Source organism: Alosa pseudoharengus, unplaced genomic scaffold (assembly GCF_046254945.1).
Source record: "Alosa pseudoharengus isolate Yale_2024_CS ecotype anadromous, Long Island Sound unplaced genomic scaffold, YU_APseudo_1.1 YU_APseudo_1.1_scf_7, whole genome shotgun sequence".
NCBI classification, from domain to species: domain Eukaryota; kingdom Metazoa; phylum Chordata; class Actinopteri; order Clupeiformes; family Clupeidae; genus Alosa; species Alosa pseudoharengus.
The window spans coordinates 28,959,755-28,978,380 of NW_027468859.1; the positions used below are offsets into that span (position 1 = coordinate 28,959,755).

General features: G+C 41.3%; 2 protein-coding genes across 2 annotated transcripts; both read left to right on the forward strand.

Annotated features, from left to right (window-relative positions):
- The first annotated feature begins 1,305 nt into the window (after window positions 1–1,305).
- On the forward strand, window positions 1,306–2,367 carry LOC143110229 (trace amine-associated receptor 13c-like). Its single transcript, XM_076273118.1, has one exon. The coding sequence runs from the start codon at window positions 1,306–1,308 to the stop codon at window positions 2,365–2,367; it is 1,062 nt and encodes a 353-aa protein (XP_076129233.1).
- Window positions 2,368–10,634: 8,267 nt separating this feature from the next.
- On the forward strand, window positions 10,635–12,042 carry LOC143109670 (trace amine-associated receptor 13c-like). The gene is made up of 2 exons (XM_076272457.1): window positions 10,635–10,659; window positions 11,159–12,042. Exon 2 carries the CDS (start codon window positions 11,263–11,265, stop codon window positions 12,040–12,042), a length of 780 nt encoding a protein of 259 aa, XP_076128572.1. The 5' UTR covers window positions 10,635–10,659; window positions 11,159–11,262.
- Window positions 12,043–18,626: the final 6,584 nt, after the last annotated feature.

Below are 18,626 nucleotides of genomic sequence, written 5' to 3' on the forward strand. Positions count from 1 at the left end.
TTTAACTCTATTGTAAGTAGCGGTAAGAGGCATTGTAAAGGCATCTCTCTTAAAATGCCATTTATGCCATCACCGATTTCCAGTGGACATTGTCCACTCATCAATATTGTAAATTAAACACTATACTGAGAGATTCATTAAAATTCTATCTTGTTGCGCCTTTATCCACTCTAGAAAAGAAGAACCCTGACAGGTAAAGCGTTCTGAAATTAGAACCAGTAAACAGGATATGGCAGCAGCAGCACAAGTGGCCTACACAAATTCATCCACATGCTGTGTGTGTCTTGTCTAAAGCCAGAACATGCCCAGACTTGGTGCTCATTGCTATGTCCTTTTGGTTTGTCCATACTGTGAAGCCCTAGGACCTCAGGTTCAGCCTTCTTCTTCCCAATGCACGCTGCCAGGACGTGAGACACGCAGGTCCGTGTCCCTTGCTGCTGTCCAGTGAGTTTTGTTGGTTTCTCCAGCTAGCCTGATGCCCAGTTGATTTTGACTATGGAGAGGATTAGTTGATGCCGGTCTCAGACCTCCTAGGTCGGATCAGCTATGTTAAAAAAATTTCCCTGTCACCTGATCATGGCGACCCTTACAGGCTGCAGTGAATGGACAGATGATTGGTTTGTAACCACTGATCTAGCAGACGCTTATTTTCACAGTACATTAATTCTCATCAACAACATAACCATTGACAGACTATCATACACTGATAACTGACTATTGTGTGCAGGTTTGGCTGATCCTAGGCATTCCAAAACTGTTTTATTGGGCCTGCCTACTGGCCAGTATTAGGCCTTGCTAGAGCAGTTTTTGTCTGTGTGTGTGTGTGTGGTCACGCAGCCATCAAAAAACGGACCTGCCACTGAAATCTGAACTACTGGCCCGTGCCACTACCCCACACAGACCTGGGTACAGGCCTTCATTGTTAGCTGTGCTTAAAAAACAAAACATAAAACAACTTGTATGCTATAGTAAGCTTTATTTCACTCTGTCAAATACAGCTACAGATGTAATGTTGAATGGTTAACTCAGTGGTGTAAGGGAAATTAAATGGGCCTATCATTGTAACCTGTACGCCTAACGATAATCTTATTCGCTGGCGTAATTCGATAGCCACTAAATGACCCAGTCTCATAAGAGCAAGCCTAAACCTGTTTTCAAACCTCGGATTACAATGCATGATGGTACCATACATCATCAGAGCTTACAAGAAAGAAAGAAAAAAAATGGGGCGGGAGAGTGAGAATGCCTGTTTAAAAGAGTATAAATACTATACAGCTAAAGGTCTCATCCACTAGGAGTCCCATCATGCCATTGGATTCCTATTCACTAGGGGGGCTCTTTACTGAGCGAACAGACCTGGGAAAAAGCACATTTGAATTCAGCAATCACAGCCATAAGGATAAGTGTGTTTCTTGCTTCAGGAGAACAACGGTTACACCAGAATATGTGTTTTTCTATATATCTATAATGCTTGCTGTTATAGTAACTGTGTTTGGCAACCTGTTTGTCATAATATCGGTGTGTCACTTCAAACAGCTGCATACGCCAACTAATGTGCTTATCCTTTCCTTAGCTGTGGCAGATTTCATGGTGGGACTGTTTGTGCTGCCACTGGGATTAATCTGGCTGGTGGAGGCATGCTGGCTCTTTGGGACATATATTTGTGCTTTTTTCAACTTTTTTGCATTCCAGTTGACAACAGCATCTGTTCATAATGTGGCTCTCATTGCAGTGGACAGATACCTGGCTCTGAACAATCCCTTTCTCTATACCAAGCAAATCACTGTGAATTTCGCTGTCATTGTGGTCTTGTTTACCTGGGCGGTTTTAGTGGGGCATAATGTTTCTCTTCTTTACTGCAATGGGTTTTTCACGACCTCGCAGGCACTGTGTCCGAGCGAGTGTCCCGTTGTTGTGAGCGAAATTTGGTCTTGGGTTGATTTTGTGGTGATGTTTGCATTACCTTGCTCCATCATGATTATATTGTATATCAAAATCTTTGCCATTGCCAGGAAGCACGCCAATGCCATCAGGGCAGCTAATAATAATCAGATCAATGTAAATGAAAGCAAGAATGAGAACATGCCCAAACGATCTGAGAGAAAAGCTGCCAAAGTGCTGGGAATACTTGTGTTTGTATTTTTGTTATGTGTTGTTCCATGTTTCACTGCTAATGTCATGGCTAGGTTTATCAACGGCCAAGTGTTAGAGATTGTGCTAAACTGCACAAACAGTATGGTTTACCTGAATTCTTTGTTTAATCCAGTTATTTATGCTTTTTTCTACCCATGGTTTCAAAATAGCATTAAGTTGACTCTGAGGTGTCGTATATGTACCCCCGAGTCCTCTTTCATGCAGCTGAAGTGATTTTTTTTGCTGTTCTTGGTTGTAACAACCATGGGCCTCATTAGATGTACAGTAGATAGATAGATATACTTTATTCATCCACAAAGGGAAATTATGTTTCAGTAGCCATACAAACATCGTTCACATATACATACATACATACATAAATTATTCTAAAAATGTTATTCCTCTCTCTCTCTGCTCAGGGGGAAGTCCTTATCAAGTGCTGTTGCAGTGGGTAAAAAAATATTTCTGTATCTGTCTTTCTTACAGTTTAGTTGGTGTAGTAAGTTGTGTAGGATGTGAGCCATTGTCCAATATATTTAAGATTGTGCAGCATCGTTCTCTCCACCAGCAACTCCAGGGTTGCTCCTCCTTCCTTGTGATCTTATTCGTTTTTTTAGTGTCCTTGGCTGTAATGGTACTGCCCCAACAGATGGCAGAAAAGAAAATTGCACTTTTGCACTTGCATTTTGCTGCACACATTAAATGACCTGAGCTTTCTCAAGAAATAGAGTCTGCTCTGACCCTTCTTGTATACAGCCTCAGTGTTGTATCTCCAATACAGTTTACTGTCTATAAGAACCCCCAAATATTAGTAGTTTTCTACAATTTCTTCTTTCTCACCCAGATTTGAAATGTTATTTAGCTCAGGCCTGGCCCTCCTAGTCCACCACCATTTCACTTGTCTTAGCCACATTCAAGACAAGGTGGTTGCTCCTGCACCATGTCACAAAGCGGTCCACCAGTTGCCTGTACTCCGTCTCCTCATCATCACTGACACACCCCACAACTGCAGAATCATCTGAGAACTTCTGCGGGTGACAGACATGACTTAGAGTTGTACTGGAAGTCTGAGGTGTACAATGTGAAGAGAAAATGAGACAGCACAGTCCCTTGTGGTGTAGCTTACTGACGACCTGCTCAGACACACAACCTTTCAGTCTCACAACCTGTGTTCTCTATGAAGGTATATTGGGTGCAAAAGTGGACAAAGACTATTGGATAGTGCTAGGCAAGTTAGCAATTGTTTGCTGTGCAGACATTATGAATAATAAGGTTGTAAAACTTAACACCGCAAAATTTTTTTCCTCGCTTTGTGCAAAGAAAAACTATAAATCGTGTGTCCTTCATTGATAAGGAAACATGCTGAGGTTACTTACTTTATGAGCAGGCAATGGTAGTCTGAGCGCGATTCAGGATCCAGATCCGGCCGCCTTGTTTTCTCGATCAATTCGCTCGACGTGCACACATACAAATCTTTTTGCTCCTATTATATCACCTAGCCAGGAGCAAAAGTATCGTCACTCGTAGAAGCAGATTCGAGCACTTGTATCAATTGACTTGTAGTCGTGCAAGAAAATCAAAGCGATCTGTAGAATTTTATTAATGAGAAATTATTTCACAGATGCACAACTTCGGATGCATTAGTTCACATTTGGGTTTACAAATGCACAAATGTTGTGCATGTTCTCAGATTATGAAACACGGATGTGCAAATGTGTTTCGCACCAACTGCGCTGCAGCGATTGAAGCAAAAGTGTGCGTGACTTACAGGATAGGATTTGTGTACCTGTAAAAAGGATTTGTGAACCCCTAGCCCCTATTTTGTGTTAACAAGATATAAAAAAATATGTACAACTTCGACTTACAGGATAGGATTTGTGTACCTGTAAAAAGGATTTGTGAACCCCTAGCCCCTATTTTGTGTTAACAAGATATAAAAAAATATGTACAACTTCAACTTTACTGTTACACATTTATGACTTTAGTGTGCACATGCAAAATCTGCAGTTAAATGTGCTCGCCACTTTTGCACCCAATACATAGTTCTCTCAGTCAGGTAATCAACTAGATGTAGAGAGCGGTAGGCCTACAAAATATGACCGCTGCCCAGTCCTGCACATCTTTGCAAAAATCACGCTTGTCAATTTGTCTACATCTCCTACTCCACCCCCTATTTTTTGTAAATGAGTGTGTGCATAGTGTGTGTTTGTTTTTGTGTATGTGTGCTTCTGTGTTTGTGTGTGTGTGTGTGTGTGTGTGTGTGTGTGTGGGGGGGGGGGGTTAATCAGGTTAATCAGACTAGGTTAAATCACAGTCATTGTACAGACATTTCTTTGTAATCTTCTGTGTTTCTTTTGCACACTGGTATTGATGCTTCTTAAACATGTATGTAACCTAAGAAATATGATGAAATGTTTTTCTGCTTTGTATGATTATTTAATTCTTAGCTCAAGATGGTGGTTGGTTGATTGATTGTTTGTGAACTGGAATTGTGATTGGTCCATTTAAATGTGCCACTTGCCCAGTAAATTATGTCAAGTCTGTGAACTCAGTTGATGTAACTGAGGATGGGGTCACCCGAAAAGTTTGCTCTTGCACTTATATGGGGTATGGAGAGGTCAATAAATCACTATTTGATGATATTCTCGTTTTTTTGAAGTCTACCTTGTGAGTGTGATCTCTAGTCTTGTTTTTCTATGATCCTTGAGGAATACATCATGAATCATCAGAAATAAACAGTGCAAGGGGGAAGTGGGGAGTGTCTGCAGAGTTAAACTATAGAGTGTGGTAGACACTACCGTCATTTTGTATGCGTTCAATTAGCATTTTTGCATGTTCCAGTTTGTAAAGAAAAATCCCTATGTGTAAATGAATAGGGTTTCGGGAATCATAAAAAAAGATGCCCCCTAATAGATAGATAGATAAATACTTTATTAATCTAATAGTTGATTAATTGCTTGTGAGTCCCCACGTTCATATCCTTTTAATAAAATCAGCGTGTATGATGTCTCCGTGAGGGCTTTAGATCTGCTATATCGCTAATATACATCAAATGACATTATATTACAAGGGACTACATTCACTCCAGAGTAACTTTGGGTTTAGTGTCTTGCTCAAGGGCACAAAGGTGGTAACCGAAGCCACAACTTTTCAGGCTAGGCTACTGCATGTTAGCCCAGCTCCTTAACCTCTACGGTACCACCACCCTAACTCAGCAAGTTTTTAAAAGTTTTGTGGAAAGAAATGGACATATTGAGTCTTACAGATATGATATAACCACAACAGGTGTAAGGCATCTTGCTGTGAAAAAAGATGCCGTTACAAAGCATGATTATCACACAGATATCAGGGGTGGAGAAGAGAACATGGTAGTGAGTTATGAGCTTTCAGGGCCCCCTGGGCCTGGGCCCGGTTAGTCTAGAGCAGTGGTCTCCAACATGGTGCCCCTGACGGCTATGAAGCGCACCCAGCGCACCTTCTGAAAATAGCCAACAGGTCGCCTGCAGATCACGCTCTAAAAACACGCTCCATTGTGAAGTTTTCAATAGATATTTAAGTCTAGACCAGAACCATTTTAAGAATTTATGTAGCCATACATCTGTAACATTAAATTGATATTGGTGATACATTACAATAGTACAAATAGCGCTGAAAATGGTGTGGCATGTATGACTGAGCAGGACAGTGCATTAGCTTTTTTGTCAGATCATGGAGAGATTTCAGGTGTGCAATAACTTTAAAAGGAGTCTTCATTATGTTAGGGTGGTGTGGGCGATTACTATTGAAATGTTAAAACCGAATTGTCCACTGAAATCAGAACTTAAACAACCCCTGAATTCATAATGGTGGATGGGTATAAATTGGGTACAAATTGTAACCCATATTATTCATTGCACAAAAAGTTTGTTTTTTTTTGTAAAAAAAAAAATACATTAGATTACCCATGCAAACTTTGAAATGAACAAACTGAACAAAAATGTTGGTAGTGTTGCATATTGATATTAAAGTATTGAATAATCAGATGAAAATACAGTTGCTTAATATAATATATAAAGACTTACAGGCCTACACAATATTGATAATTTAAAAGTAAAAATGACATAGGCCTATTATTTAGGAGGACTACCCTCGCAAAATAGGGGTGAGGGTCTGTTTGTTTCAAATGAGTAGCCCTCCATATGATTTCAGGTCTTCAGGTAGCCCTCATTCCCAAAAAGGTTGGAGACCTCTGGTCTAGAGGAATACGCATGGATTCAGGGGAAAATAGGGCGGGGGAATGTCTCTGATTTCAAACAAAGCTTTTTTCAATAGTGGAGAGGTGGCAGACCTTGTGAGTATGCACATGTACTGGGTGTTTCATTAAAATACCGCCAACAGCGAACTAACAACCAAAATGATGGTGTTTAGTTTGCCTTTGTAGCCATCTCTGGTTAGCCTTTGCTTAGGCAAGTGAGACATAACTTCTGCAGAGGTTTAAAGCAAATGTTGTTACGAACTTCAATTTCTTCAAAAATGGATTCTAAACATGCTTCAATTACGTTTGTATCGGCAGCCATTTCGCACTGGTTTCAGTAGGAACTTTTGCCCATGAACACAACGGGAGTGAGATCAGTAGGCGTCTCAGAAAGTAGCTGTTTTCCAGTTGTTTTGGCCCAGAAATTCCTTTAGCATGATGCAAGCTTCTGGGTACTCAGATTAGGGTCCGGTAGGCCCATTCTGTAATCCATCCCTGACTGTATGTAAAGTTAAGTGAGAAGTCGATGGGAGTGAGTGAAGAGCAAAGATTCTAGAGCGCTCCGCTCTAAAATCTTTGGTTAAGAGTCATCTGTAACCATGGATACCTCTCAACCATCCTGCTGGTTACACCAGGCAAGAAGCGCGCTGTAGTCCACTTCATTTTTGCTTTAGCATTTTGGTAGCAACATTTACGAAACAAGACTACAGTTTATGACAAAATACCGAATAAGAAATACATTTTAACTCATCAAACTGAACGCCAAGGTTTTCGACGGCCATTGCTTCGCTCATACCTTATTTGAAACGTATTGGTAAAAACTCCATTAAGAGATTTTTACGAACCAGGAAGTGTTAAAATGCTAACGCTAAAGTCTACAATCTTCCGGGTGACTAGCACACTCTATACAGTCAGTGGTTAAAGTGGGATTTGGCAGGTGGGGGAACCCTGAAATCCTCTGTCGGTGCAATGGGGAAAAATGACTCACCGTTGGACAACGTATTGAGTGTTGTGGTGTAGCGATACTTTTTACAAGAATTGTTAGTTTCTTGGTCACCCCTGTCAGACAAAATAGCCCCAGACATCCCAAGTCTCCCGGAAGTTCCGGGAGTCTCCCGCATATTGATAGCGGCTCCCTGACGCCCGCAAATTAGATAAAATCTCCCGGAATTGGCCTGTTTCGCTAAATCAACCAATCAGTTTTTTAGTGTAGGCGGGCTTTTTATCTCTTAACTTAATCAGTTCAGTGTATCCAGGAACAGAAGCGTCAAGGCAGAGTTTCAAAAAAGGAACATGCAAGACCCATAATCATAAGAGTAAAAAATAATGATAGGCCTAGTCTTGCACGCTGCACTGTTTGTAACAGTGACTTTAGCATTGCCCATGGCGGGTTAAATGATTGCAAAAAACATGTTGAGGTGAGTTTAACTAGTGTCAATTTATGTGCATATTATTCAGGCCTACACTAGGTGGCTAGTTGGCAAGGCTACATGAAAAGACCAAACTACCAAAATCTACATATTATTTTCTATCTATAGGCCTTTCTTATTTGGTGTAGACTACTGACGTAGACATTATTGAACAAAGCAATAAGTTCACAATTACAAAGCATATTTGCTGAGTTTCACAGTTCAGAAATAGTCAATAGTAGTGTACATTTCAGCATTCCATAGTTTACATTTTGGCCCAACAGTTGGAGACCCTGGCACCTAAAGAGAGTTGCAAACCCGCTCTTGGGTGTCAACACCCCTCAAAGACCAATTAAAGGTGTGAAGATCACTAAAGAGCTCACATGACTAATGAGTACCATTGAGATGACAGACCATAATAGTATAATAATAATAACTGACAAAACATGGTGTCAGAACATGATGTAAGTGCTTAATGTGTTGTGTTTATGCCATATAAAATAAAGATATAATAAAAAGAAATACTAATATGGCAAATAAGTCAAATAATATGGCATCCTTACAGGCCTACACAGGAAATGGAAAAAATAAATATCAGTTTACGGTGTAAATGGGATTCTACAAAAACCTGCATATCTTTATGGTGTGTGCTTAAATTCTAAGATTTCAACGGATTCAAACAAGCTTTATTATCTATCACATACAGTAATGACAGGACATTGTCTTTAAGCCTCACAGACACTTGAAAAGTGTCAACCCTCAAACATGTTGAGTTAACGGCTGAAACAAGCCTGCCCGAAGCTCTGAGGCCTTGCGATTCATGGTAGGACACCACTTCATAGGTTGCTGTTCCCTGATTGGGATTCAACCACATTTCTTGTAGGACAATGGCAGACTAAACACACTGGTTCTTCCACTTCCTTCTTTGTGGTTTCCCAGACAGCATAGAGGCCAACGTTGAGAGCGCTGACCTCAATGTCCAATCTGCAACTCAGCAGTTGGCAAGAGCAGCAGACTATCAGGTAAAGGAACATATGGTACTCACAGGGCACCGTTCTAGAATTATCATGACTTGGTGAGTTTAGTGAAGTTTATTTGCTGATTATTAATTTAGAAGTAAAAACAGCAATAAGTATGTTATGCCAAATAAGACTGAAAACTTGCTGCAATGCTGTAGGGCAATTCCACATCCATAACGCAAGTGAAATGCCTTGGCATTTGTATGATGTGAATGATAACATTCATTTTTTGTGCATTTTTTCTCATTTGCATTATTCAGCCAAAAATAGCAAATGCTCAAATTTCATGTAATCAGTCACATCATACCATACCATCACATTTTATTGGCGTTATGGATGTTACAAAAAATGTAATTTTCCATGGAAATTTTGCCCTGTAATGTACACCCACAGTATTTGTGTGTGAATTATGGTATACTCAACACTTATTTTTGAGGAAGAAGATCTGCGTTCTGATAGTCATTTTGGTGATTGTGGCTGTAATTATTGGTGTCATCATTTGGGCGTCCCTAAAGGGATGAGGCCTTTACCCGTCAGCTGCTCCTGCTGGCTGTGGACCGTTCAGAGCCATGTCCCCACCCCCCCAGGAGACTGCTGCTACCAGGCATGCTTCTTTCAACATGGATGTGGCACTTTTTGATTTATTTTCATCACTAATGACACTTCACAACCCACAGTACTGTAAATGCTTTCAAGATCCAAACAAAGGGATGCTCATTTTAATAATGCGCTAATTTTGACAGTTCCAATTTTTAGATATTTTATATATTTTGACTTTGTATAGTTATGTATGTTCTGATGCCAAATGCAGTAACAAATGACCTATCTATGCAGAAACTTTAATAAAGCATTCCCTTTAAGTCATTATGATCTTTAACTCTATTGTAAGTAGCGGTAAGAGGCATTGTAAAGGCATCTCTCTTAAAATGCCATTCATGCCATCACCGATTTCCAGTGGACATTGTCCACTCATCAATATTGTAAATTAAACACTATACTGAGAGATTCATTAAAATTCTATCTTGTTGCGCCTTTATCCACTCTAGAAAAGAAGAACCCTAACAGGTAAAGCGTTCTGAAATTAGAACCAGTAAACAGGATATGGAAGCAGCAGCACAAGTGGCCTACACAAATTCATCCACATGCTGTGTGTGTCTTGTCTAAAGCCAGAACATGCCCAGACTCCGTGCTCATTGCTATGTCCTTTTGGTTTGTCCATACTGTGAAGCCCTAGGACCTCAGGTTCAGCCTTCTTCTTCCCATTGCACACTGTCAGGACGTGAGACACGCAGGTCCGTGTCCCTTGCTGCTGTCCAGTGAGTTTTGTTGGTTTCTCCAGCTAGCCTGATGCCCAGTTGATGTAGCTTTTGACTCTGGAGAGGATTAGTCGATGCCGGACTCAGACCTCCTAGGTCGGATCAGCTATCTTAAAAAAATTCCCTGTCACCTGATCATGCCGACCCTTACAGGCTGCAGTGAATGGACAGATGATTGGTTTGTAACCACTGATCTAGCAGACGCTAATTTTCACAGTACATTAATTCTCATCAACAACATAACCATTGACAGACTATCATACACTGATAACTGACTATTGTGTGCAGGTTTGGCTGATCCTAGGCATTTCAAAACTGTTTTATTGGGCCTGCCTTCTGGCCAGTATTAGGCCTTGCTAGAGCAGTTTTTGTCTGTGTGTGTGTGTGTGGTCACGCAGCCATCAAAAAACGGACCTGCCACTGAAATCTGAACTACTGGCCCGTGCCACTACCCCACACAGACCTGGGTACAGGCCTTCATTGTTAGCTGTGCTTAAAAAACAAAACATAAAACAACTTGTATGCTATAGTAAGCTTTATTTCACTCTGTCAAATACAGCTACAGATGTAATGTTGAATGGTTAACTCAGTGGTGTAAGGGAAATTGAATGGGCCTGTCATTGTAACCTGTACGCCTAACGTTAATCTTATTCGCTGGCGTAACTCGATAGCCACTAAATGACCCAGTCTCATAAGAGCAAGCCTAAACCTGTTTTCAAACCTCGGATTACAATGCATGATGGTACCATACATCATCAGAGCTTACAAGAAAGAAAGAAAAAAAATGGGGCGGGAGAGTGAGAATGCCTGTTTAAAAGAGTATAAATACTATACAGCTAAAGGTCTGATCCACTAGGAGTCCCATCATGCCATTGGATTCCTATTCACTTTCTAGGGGGCTCTTTACTGAGCGAACAGACCTAGGAAAAAGCACATTTGAATTCAGCAATCACAGCCATAAGGACAAGTGTGTTTCTTGCTTCGGGAAAACAATGGTTACACCAGAATATGTGTTTTTCTATATATCTGCAATACTTGCTGTTATAGTAACTGTGCTTGGCAACCTGCTTGTCATAATATCGGTGTGTCACTTCAAACAGCTGCATACGCCAACTAATGTGCTTATCCTTTCCTTAGCTGTGGCAGATTTCATGGTGGGACTGTTTGTGATGCCACTGGGATTCATCTGGATGATAGAGGCATGCTGGTTCTTTGGGACATCTATGTGTGCTTTTCTCAACTTTTTTGCATTCCAATTGACAACAGCCTCTGTTCATAATGTGGCTCTCATTGCAGTGGACAGATACCTGGCTCTCAGCAATCCCTTTCTCTATACCAAGCAAATCACTGTGAAGCTCGCTGTCATTGTGGTTTTGTTTACCTGGGCGGTTTCAGTGGGGTATAATTCTTCTCTTCTTTACTGCAACTTTTTTTTCACGACCTCGCTGACATTGTGTCCGAGCGAATGTCCTGTTGCTGTGAGCGAAATTTGGTCTTGGATTGATTTTGTGGTGGTGTTTGCATTACCTTGCTCCATCATGTTTATATTGTATATCAAAATCTTTGCTATTGCCAGGAGGCACGCCAATGCCATCAGGGCAGCTAATAATAATCAGATCAATGTAAATGGAAGCAAGAATGAGAACATGCCCAAACGATCTGAGAGAAAAGCTGCCAAAGTGCTGGGAATACTTGTGTTTGTATTTTTGTTATGTGTTGTTCCATATTACACTGGTAGTGTTATGGCTGAGTTTCTCTACGGCCAAGTGTTTGAGGATGTGCTAAACTACACGTCCCTTATACTTTACCTGAATTCTATGTTTAATCCAATTATTTATGCTTTGTTCTACCCCTGGTTTCAAAAAAGCTTGAAGTTGATTTTGAGGTGTCGTATATGTACCCCCGAGTCCTCTCTCATGCAGCTGAAGTGATTTATTTTATTTTTTTTGTAACCAGGGGCCTCGTTACAGAAACTTCATAACTCTGAAATCCTCTCATAGAATGGAATTTAGGATTTTTGGTATTACAGAAGCATGTTTACAAACAGCCTTTAGGAAAAAATCCTATCTTTACTTAAGATAGGAATTTGGCCATTACAGAACCATCTTACTTCACAAATCAATAATCCTAAGTTAGAATATAAGTATAAGTATAAGTATATATATTTTTTTGATCCCGTGAGGGAAATTTGGTCTCTGCATTTAACCCAATCGGTGAATTAGTGAAACACAAACAGCACACAGTGAACACACAGTAAGGTGAAGCACACACTAATCCCGGTGCAGTGAGCTGCCTGCTTCAACGGCGGCGCTCGGGGAGCAGTAAGGGGTTAGGTGCCTTGCTCAAGGGCACTTCAGCCGCGGCCCACTGGCAACCGGCAACCCTCCGGTTACAAGTCCAGAGTGCTAACCAGTGGGCCACGGCTTCCCTCACATGGCACAGACCCTGTCCTAAATTCAAAATAGCATGCCTCTGTCAGAGGAAGATAGGATTTCCTATTTTTCTGTAATTAGGCCCTAGCTCTCAAACTCATCTGAGGATGTGAATGATCCAATATGCTGGTTTTATCCTGTTCATTGATGAATACACACATGTTCATCAGACTTGATTACTTGCATATCTTTTTTTATTTTATTATTATGACCGCCGCGCAGCGAAGCGGCGGTCATATAGGTTTAGTCAGAATTTTTTTTTTTTTTTTTTTTCTTTTTCGCATGCCCAAATTTCCGTCAATGAGTCCCGGGACACTGAAAGACTGGGGTACACGAAACTTGGTGGGCATGTAACCCCACATGGATAGCATGGAACCATCGTTTTTGATCTGTAGCTCCCCCGCTGGACTGGACCCCCCGAAAGGAGGGTAGGGCAGACACAGTTTTCTGTGAATATCTCGAAAACCGTAGGGCCTAGGAGGTCCACCTTTTTTATGTATGTTGGTCTTAAGGGGGCATGTCAACCCATCCCATTACCACTTATTTCATGTATAGCGCCACCTAGTTAAAAATTAAAAAGCAAAAAATTAGGTGTTTTCATCACAATATCTCTGGCTGACAAGGTCAAAACTGCACGAAATTAAAAGTGTAGGATCATTATGACACCCTCCGAATGCATGCCAAGTTTTGTGTACTTTCGTTCATGGGGGGCCTTACAATAAAATAATTTATGTGTACATTTAGTGACGTACACCAACAAGGATTCCCGGGACACTGAAAGACTGGGGTACACAAAACTTGGTGGGCATGTCCCCCCACATGGATAGCATGGAACCGTCATTTTTCGTTTTGATCTGTAGCCCCCCCGCTGGACTGGACCCCCCGAAAGGAGGGTAGGGCAGACACAGTTCTCTGTGAATATCTTGAGAACTGTAGGGCCTATGACCATTTTTTTCCGTATGTTTGCCTCCAGGGGTCATGTTAACCCATTTCATGTGCACACATGTGCACAAACAGATACACACACACACACACACACACACACACACACACATACATTCACAGTAATCATACGTATGACACATACTCACACAGTCAGAGGCGGAGCTACGTGGTGGCCAGGGGGGGCCACGGCCACCACTGGTCAAAGCTTGGCCACCCTGCTGGCCCCCCCAGCTCCGTTCAGTGAAAAGTAAAAAAAAAAAAAATGCTGCCGTTTTCGATGGCACTTTGCCAACACTTTGCAAAGCAGGGACTGAACCAATTACTGCACTCTATCTACTTCCATTGGCCCAGTCAGGAGGTGTAGCCCTAGCCTGACGTAGTCATACTCAATTCTAGTCAGAACTTCCCGACCTCAAACGTTGTGGGCGGGACTAAGTTCGGAATGGCACCCAGGCTAGTGTAGCCCACGGTTGTGATCAAATCGTGAGTAGGCCTAGTGCAGCAGCAGCAGCAGCGGGACAATTCAAGTCATCTGTTAAAAACACTGACAGTAGACTACTACTTAACCTCAGTAACAACAGGTGATTTGATGATGAGTTGGAACATTAATGCTAATAAGATGTTAGAATGTGTCACGAATCATAGCCAAGTGAGCTGTGTTGGGCTGTCCGCTCTGACATTGACGTGTGGGGCTGATCAGAAATAATCGGATGCCCGCGGTAACGCTTTACAAAAATATTTCGATAAAATTCGGGTGAAATGCAAGCATATTAGGCACATATCTCCGGATGGCTCCAATAGGCTAATAGGGCCTAGGCTAGGCTACTTTATAAAAAACATAATTTGCTGACTGCGTGTGGTTCTTGCCATAGCAGCTGGTCTTCTTTGTTACATTACTCCAGAACTGTTCATTGCAGCGAGATGAAACCTTAATTGCGTGACAGGGCAGAAGTGGGGCTTTCCAACGAGACTAAACTCTTGCCTGTGCGATCAAGTATGAAAATACAAAAAATCATGAAATTAAATCAAATTGATTCATATTTATAGTTTACCTGCGCCCATTACTCTCGTTTGAATTACTCGCGAACCCGTGATCGCATAGATATGGCAAGCATATCAGAAGAAAGAGGAGACACAGGGCTATCTACCAAGTACATCCTTCTGGGTTATAAAACAGACGAAATGACATCAAAATAATAACTTCATATAGCTCGACTTACCCCACGTTTTTGTGTGTTGTGGTGGCAAGGCATGTAGCCTACATAATCCAACGCTATCATGTGTTTCTCTATGGCAAAGTTCATAATGCGGTTTTGAGATCCCAGCAAATTCCTGCATGGCATCCAATTCGAGACACACATTGCATCTCAATTTATTTGACAAAGAAACACCTTTTTGCCTTCATATGTTCATGACAGTAAAGTTGTTTTAGAATCATCATGAGTGTACACACATAATAAGACTGATTAAGTAAGGTGCATTATCATAATGTACTTTTTTATAGCATTGGCCTATTTATGGAAAACGATTTGGAGTGGACAACAAACTGACCTGTGTATCAGTGTTGGCTTTACACAATTTATTGCCATTATTAAAATAGGCTATCCTAATCTTCAAAACTTTTTGAGTAGTTTTCAAATACTAGTTTTGATTCCCAAGTGCCACCCCAATAAAAAGTCTGGACCCAGCTGGCCCCCCCTATAAAATAATCCTGGCTACGCCCCTGCACACAGTAGACATATGTACGGGCACATACGCAGGCACACACACAAGCACGCACACACACACACACACACCCACACACACACACACACACTCACACACACACACACCCACACACATAACACAAACAATCAAGGATTTCTCAGAATTATGAACAGGCAAGATGGAGGTGGGGTTGTATAAAATTCATTTTACATGTGAAATCTATGAACTAATCATGTTTTGGTACTTGTTGTCTAGCAGATACCAGTGAGAATTGAGTGTGGATAATGCAATTTAGTGAGACAGTTAGAATCATATAGGCCTTTCAGCGTGATTTCTTTTTGTGGAAAAAATGTGCTGGACTGGGCGGCGGTCATATTTTGTACCGCTCTGCGGTACATCTAGTTATGTTTTAATTGAAGAGACCATATAGATACGTAAAAACGATATTGTGTGAGTGCATTAACTCTTCATCAGCAAACATTTAGAGAGAAAACATGACTTGAGAGACCGTATATGGACACACTACGTTGAAGGAATATCCTCTGACACTCTATGGTTGTGTAGGAGACCTATTGAATGGATGTTTATACTATTGTTTATACTATTGCTGATGCTACTGTCATTTCTTTTTTCAGTACTTCCCATGATGGGGAACACTTAAAGAGAAAACAGAGATACATTTCCATTAGGTGTGACAGTACGTTGTTCCGTAAGATATGACAGCGCCAGTCCTGACACCTCTGTGGCCTGCTGCTCAGGGCCCCTCCTACCTGACACACGACCCCGGTAAACTATTTGCCATTAGTCACAAGTCACCCCAGTGCTCCCACTTCCCCTCTAGCATCTTTCTTTGTTCTGTGACAGAACAGAATGAGGTATAAACAAATAATACAATCAAACAATACTTCCTTGATATCTGACATTTTCTAGACAATCTCAAGATGACTAAGTTTGATTAACTTTGGCTCCCTCTACAGACTGGGCTCTTTCAGCATCAGCATACCACTATCAGGACTGCCTGGAAGAAAGTGAGAAAGTACAGCATTTATCCCAATCCGTGAATTAGTGAAACACACTCAGCACACAGTGAACACAGTGCAGTTAGGTGCCTTGCTCAAGGGCACTTCAGCCGTTCCTACTGGTTGGGGTTCGAACGGGCAACCCTCCGGTTACAAGTCCGAAGCGCTAACCAGTAGGCCACGGCTGCCCCAATGACACATAGTTACGCCAATGCAGTTCTGCCATACGCAATCACACAATTGTTACATGTAAGTGTACACATTTGAATGGTTGAATTAAATCTTGCAATCAAAACATTCATCTTCTGGACTTTCATAATTATCAATGATGTCACCATAGACTTATGCACATGATGGACTGACCACTTGCTTTTGATTAGCTTTAATTGATAAAAAAAAATCTCATTTCTGCCGATGTTTCATTTCATCTTATTGCTGGTAGAGTGACTGCAATTCTTAGGCCTATACAAAGGTTAAGATACAGTTTCTTTAGGATTTTTTTTCCACAGAGAAAGGAAAGTAGCTCAAAAGCAGTCATCATACCTGGTAGATTATGGAAATTCTCAATCTTGTGCGCCAGAGTCATACCGATGGTGCCACAGTCATCTCTAAAGAGTGTTTTTAGCTTCCATGCAGTGAGCCTAGAAAGATTCACTTGACATCTGAGAGGCAGAACTGAGGATCTGTAGCACCTAGTTGTGTGTTTCAAATCGCTCACCCATAAATGTAATAGCATTGACTTTTTCAGTATATCAGGCACATCATCCATTGGTTCACTACCATCAGGGCAGCTAATAATAATCAGATCAATGTAAATGGAAGCAAGAATGAGAACATGCCCAAACGATCTGAGAGAAAAGCTGCCAAAGTGCTGGGAATACTTGTGTTTGTATTTTTGTTATGTGTTGTTCCATATTACACTGGTAGTGTTATGGCTGAGTTTCTCTACGGCCAAGTGTTTGAGGATGTGCTAAACTACACGTCCCTTATACTTTACCTGAATTCTATGTTTAATCCAATTATTTATGCTTTGTTCTACCCCTGGTTTCAAAAAAGCTTGAAGTTGATTTTGAGGTGTCGTATATGTACCCCCGAGTCCTCTCTCATGCAGCTGAAGTGATTTATTTTATTTTTTTTGTAACCAGGGGCCTCGTTACAGAAACTTCATAACTCTGAAATCCTCTCATAGAATGGAATTTAGGATTTTTGGTATTACAGAAGCATGTTTACAAACAGCCTTTAGGAAAAAATCCTATCTTTACTTAATATAGGAATTTGGCCATTACAGAACCATCTTACTTCACAAATCAATAATCCTAAGTTAGAATATAAGTATAAGTATAAGTATATATATTTTTTTGATCCCGTGAGGGAAATTTGGTCTCTGCATTTAACCCAATCGGTGAATTAGTGAAACACAAACAGCACACAGTGAACACACAGTAAGGTGAAGCACACACTAATCCCGGTGCAGTGAGCTGCCTGCTTCAACGGCGGCGCTCGGGGAGCAGTAAGGGGTTAGGTGCCTTGCTCAAGGGCACTTCAGCCGCGGCCCACTGGCAACCGGCAACCCTCCGGTTACAAGTCCAGAGTGCTAACCAGTGGGCCACGGCTTCCCTCACATGGCACAGACCCTGTCCTAAATTCAAAATAGCATGCCTCTGTCAGAGGAAGATAGGATTTCCTATTTTTCTGTAATTAGGCCCTAGCTCTCAAACTCATCTGAGGATGTGAATGATCCAATATGCTGGTTTTATCCTGTTCATTGATGAATACACACATGTTCATCAGACTTGATTACTTGCATATCTTTTTTTATTTTATTATTATGACCGCCGCGCAGCGAAGCGGCGGTCATATAGGTTTAGTCAGAATTGATTTATTTATTTTTTTTCTTTTTCGCATGCCCAAATTTCCGTCAATGAGTCCCGGGACACTGAAAGACTGGGGTACACGAAACTTGGTGGGCATGTAACCCCACATGGATAGCATGGAACCATCGTTTTTGATCTGTAGCTCCCCCGCTGGACTGGACCCCCCGAAAGGAGGGTAGGGCAGACACAGTTTTCTGTGAATATCTCGAAAACCGTAGGGCCTAGGAGGTCCACCTTTTTTATGTATGTTGGTCTTAAGGGGGCATGTCAACCCATCCCATTACCACTTATTTCATGTATAGCGCCACCTAGTTAAAAATTAAAAAGCAAAAAATTAGGTGTTTTCATCACAATATCTCTGGCTGACAAGGTCAAAACTGCACGAAATTAAAAGTGTAGGATCATTATGACACCCTCCGAATGCATGCCAAGTTTTGTGTACTTTCGTTCATGGGGGGCCTTACAATAAAATAATTTATGTGTACATTTAGTGACGTACACCAACAAGGATTCCCGGGACACTGAAAGACTGGGGTAC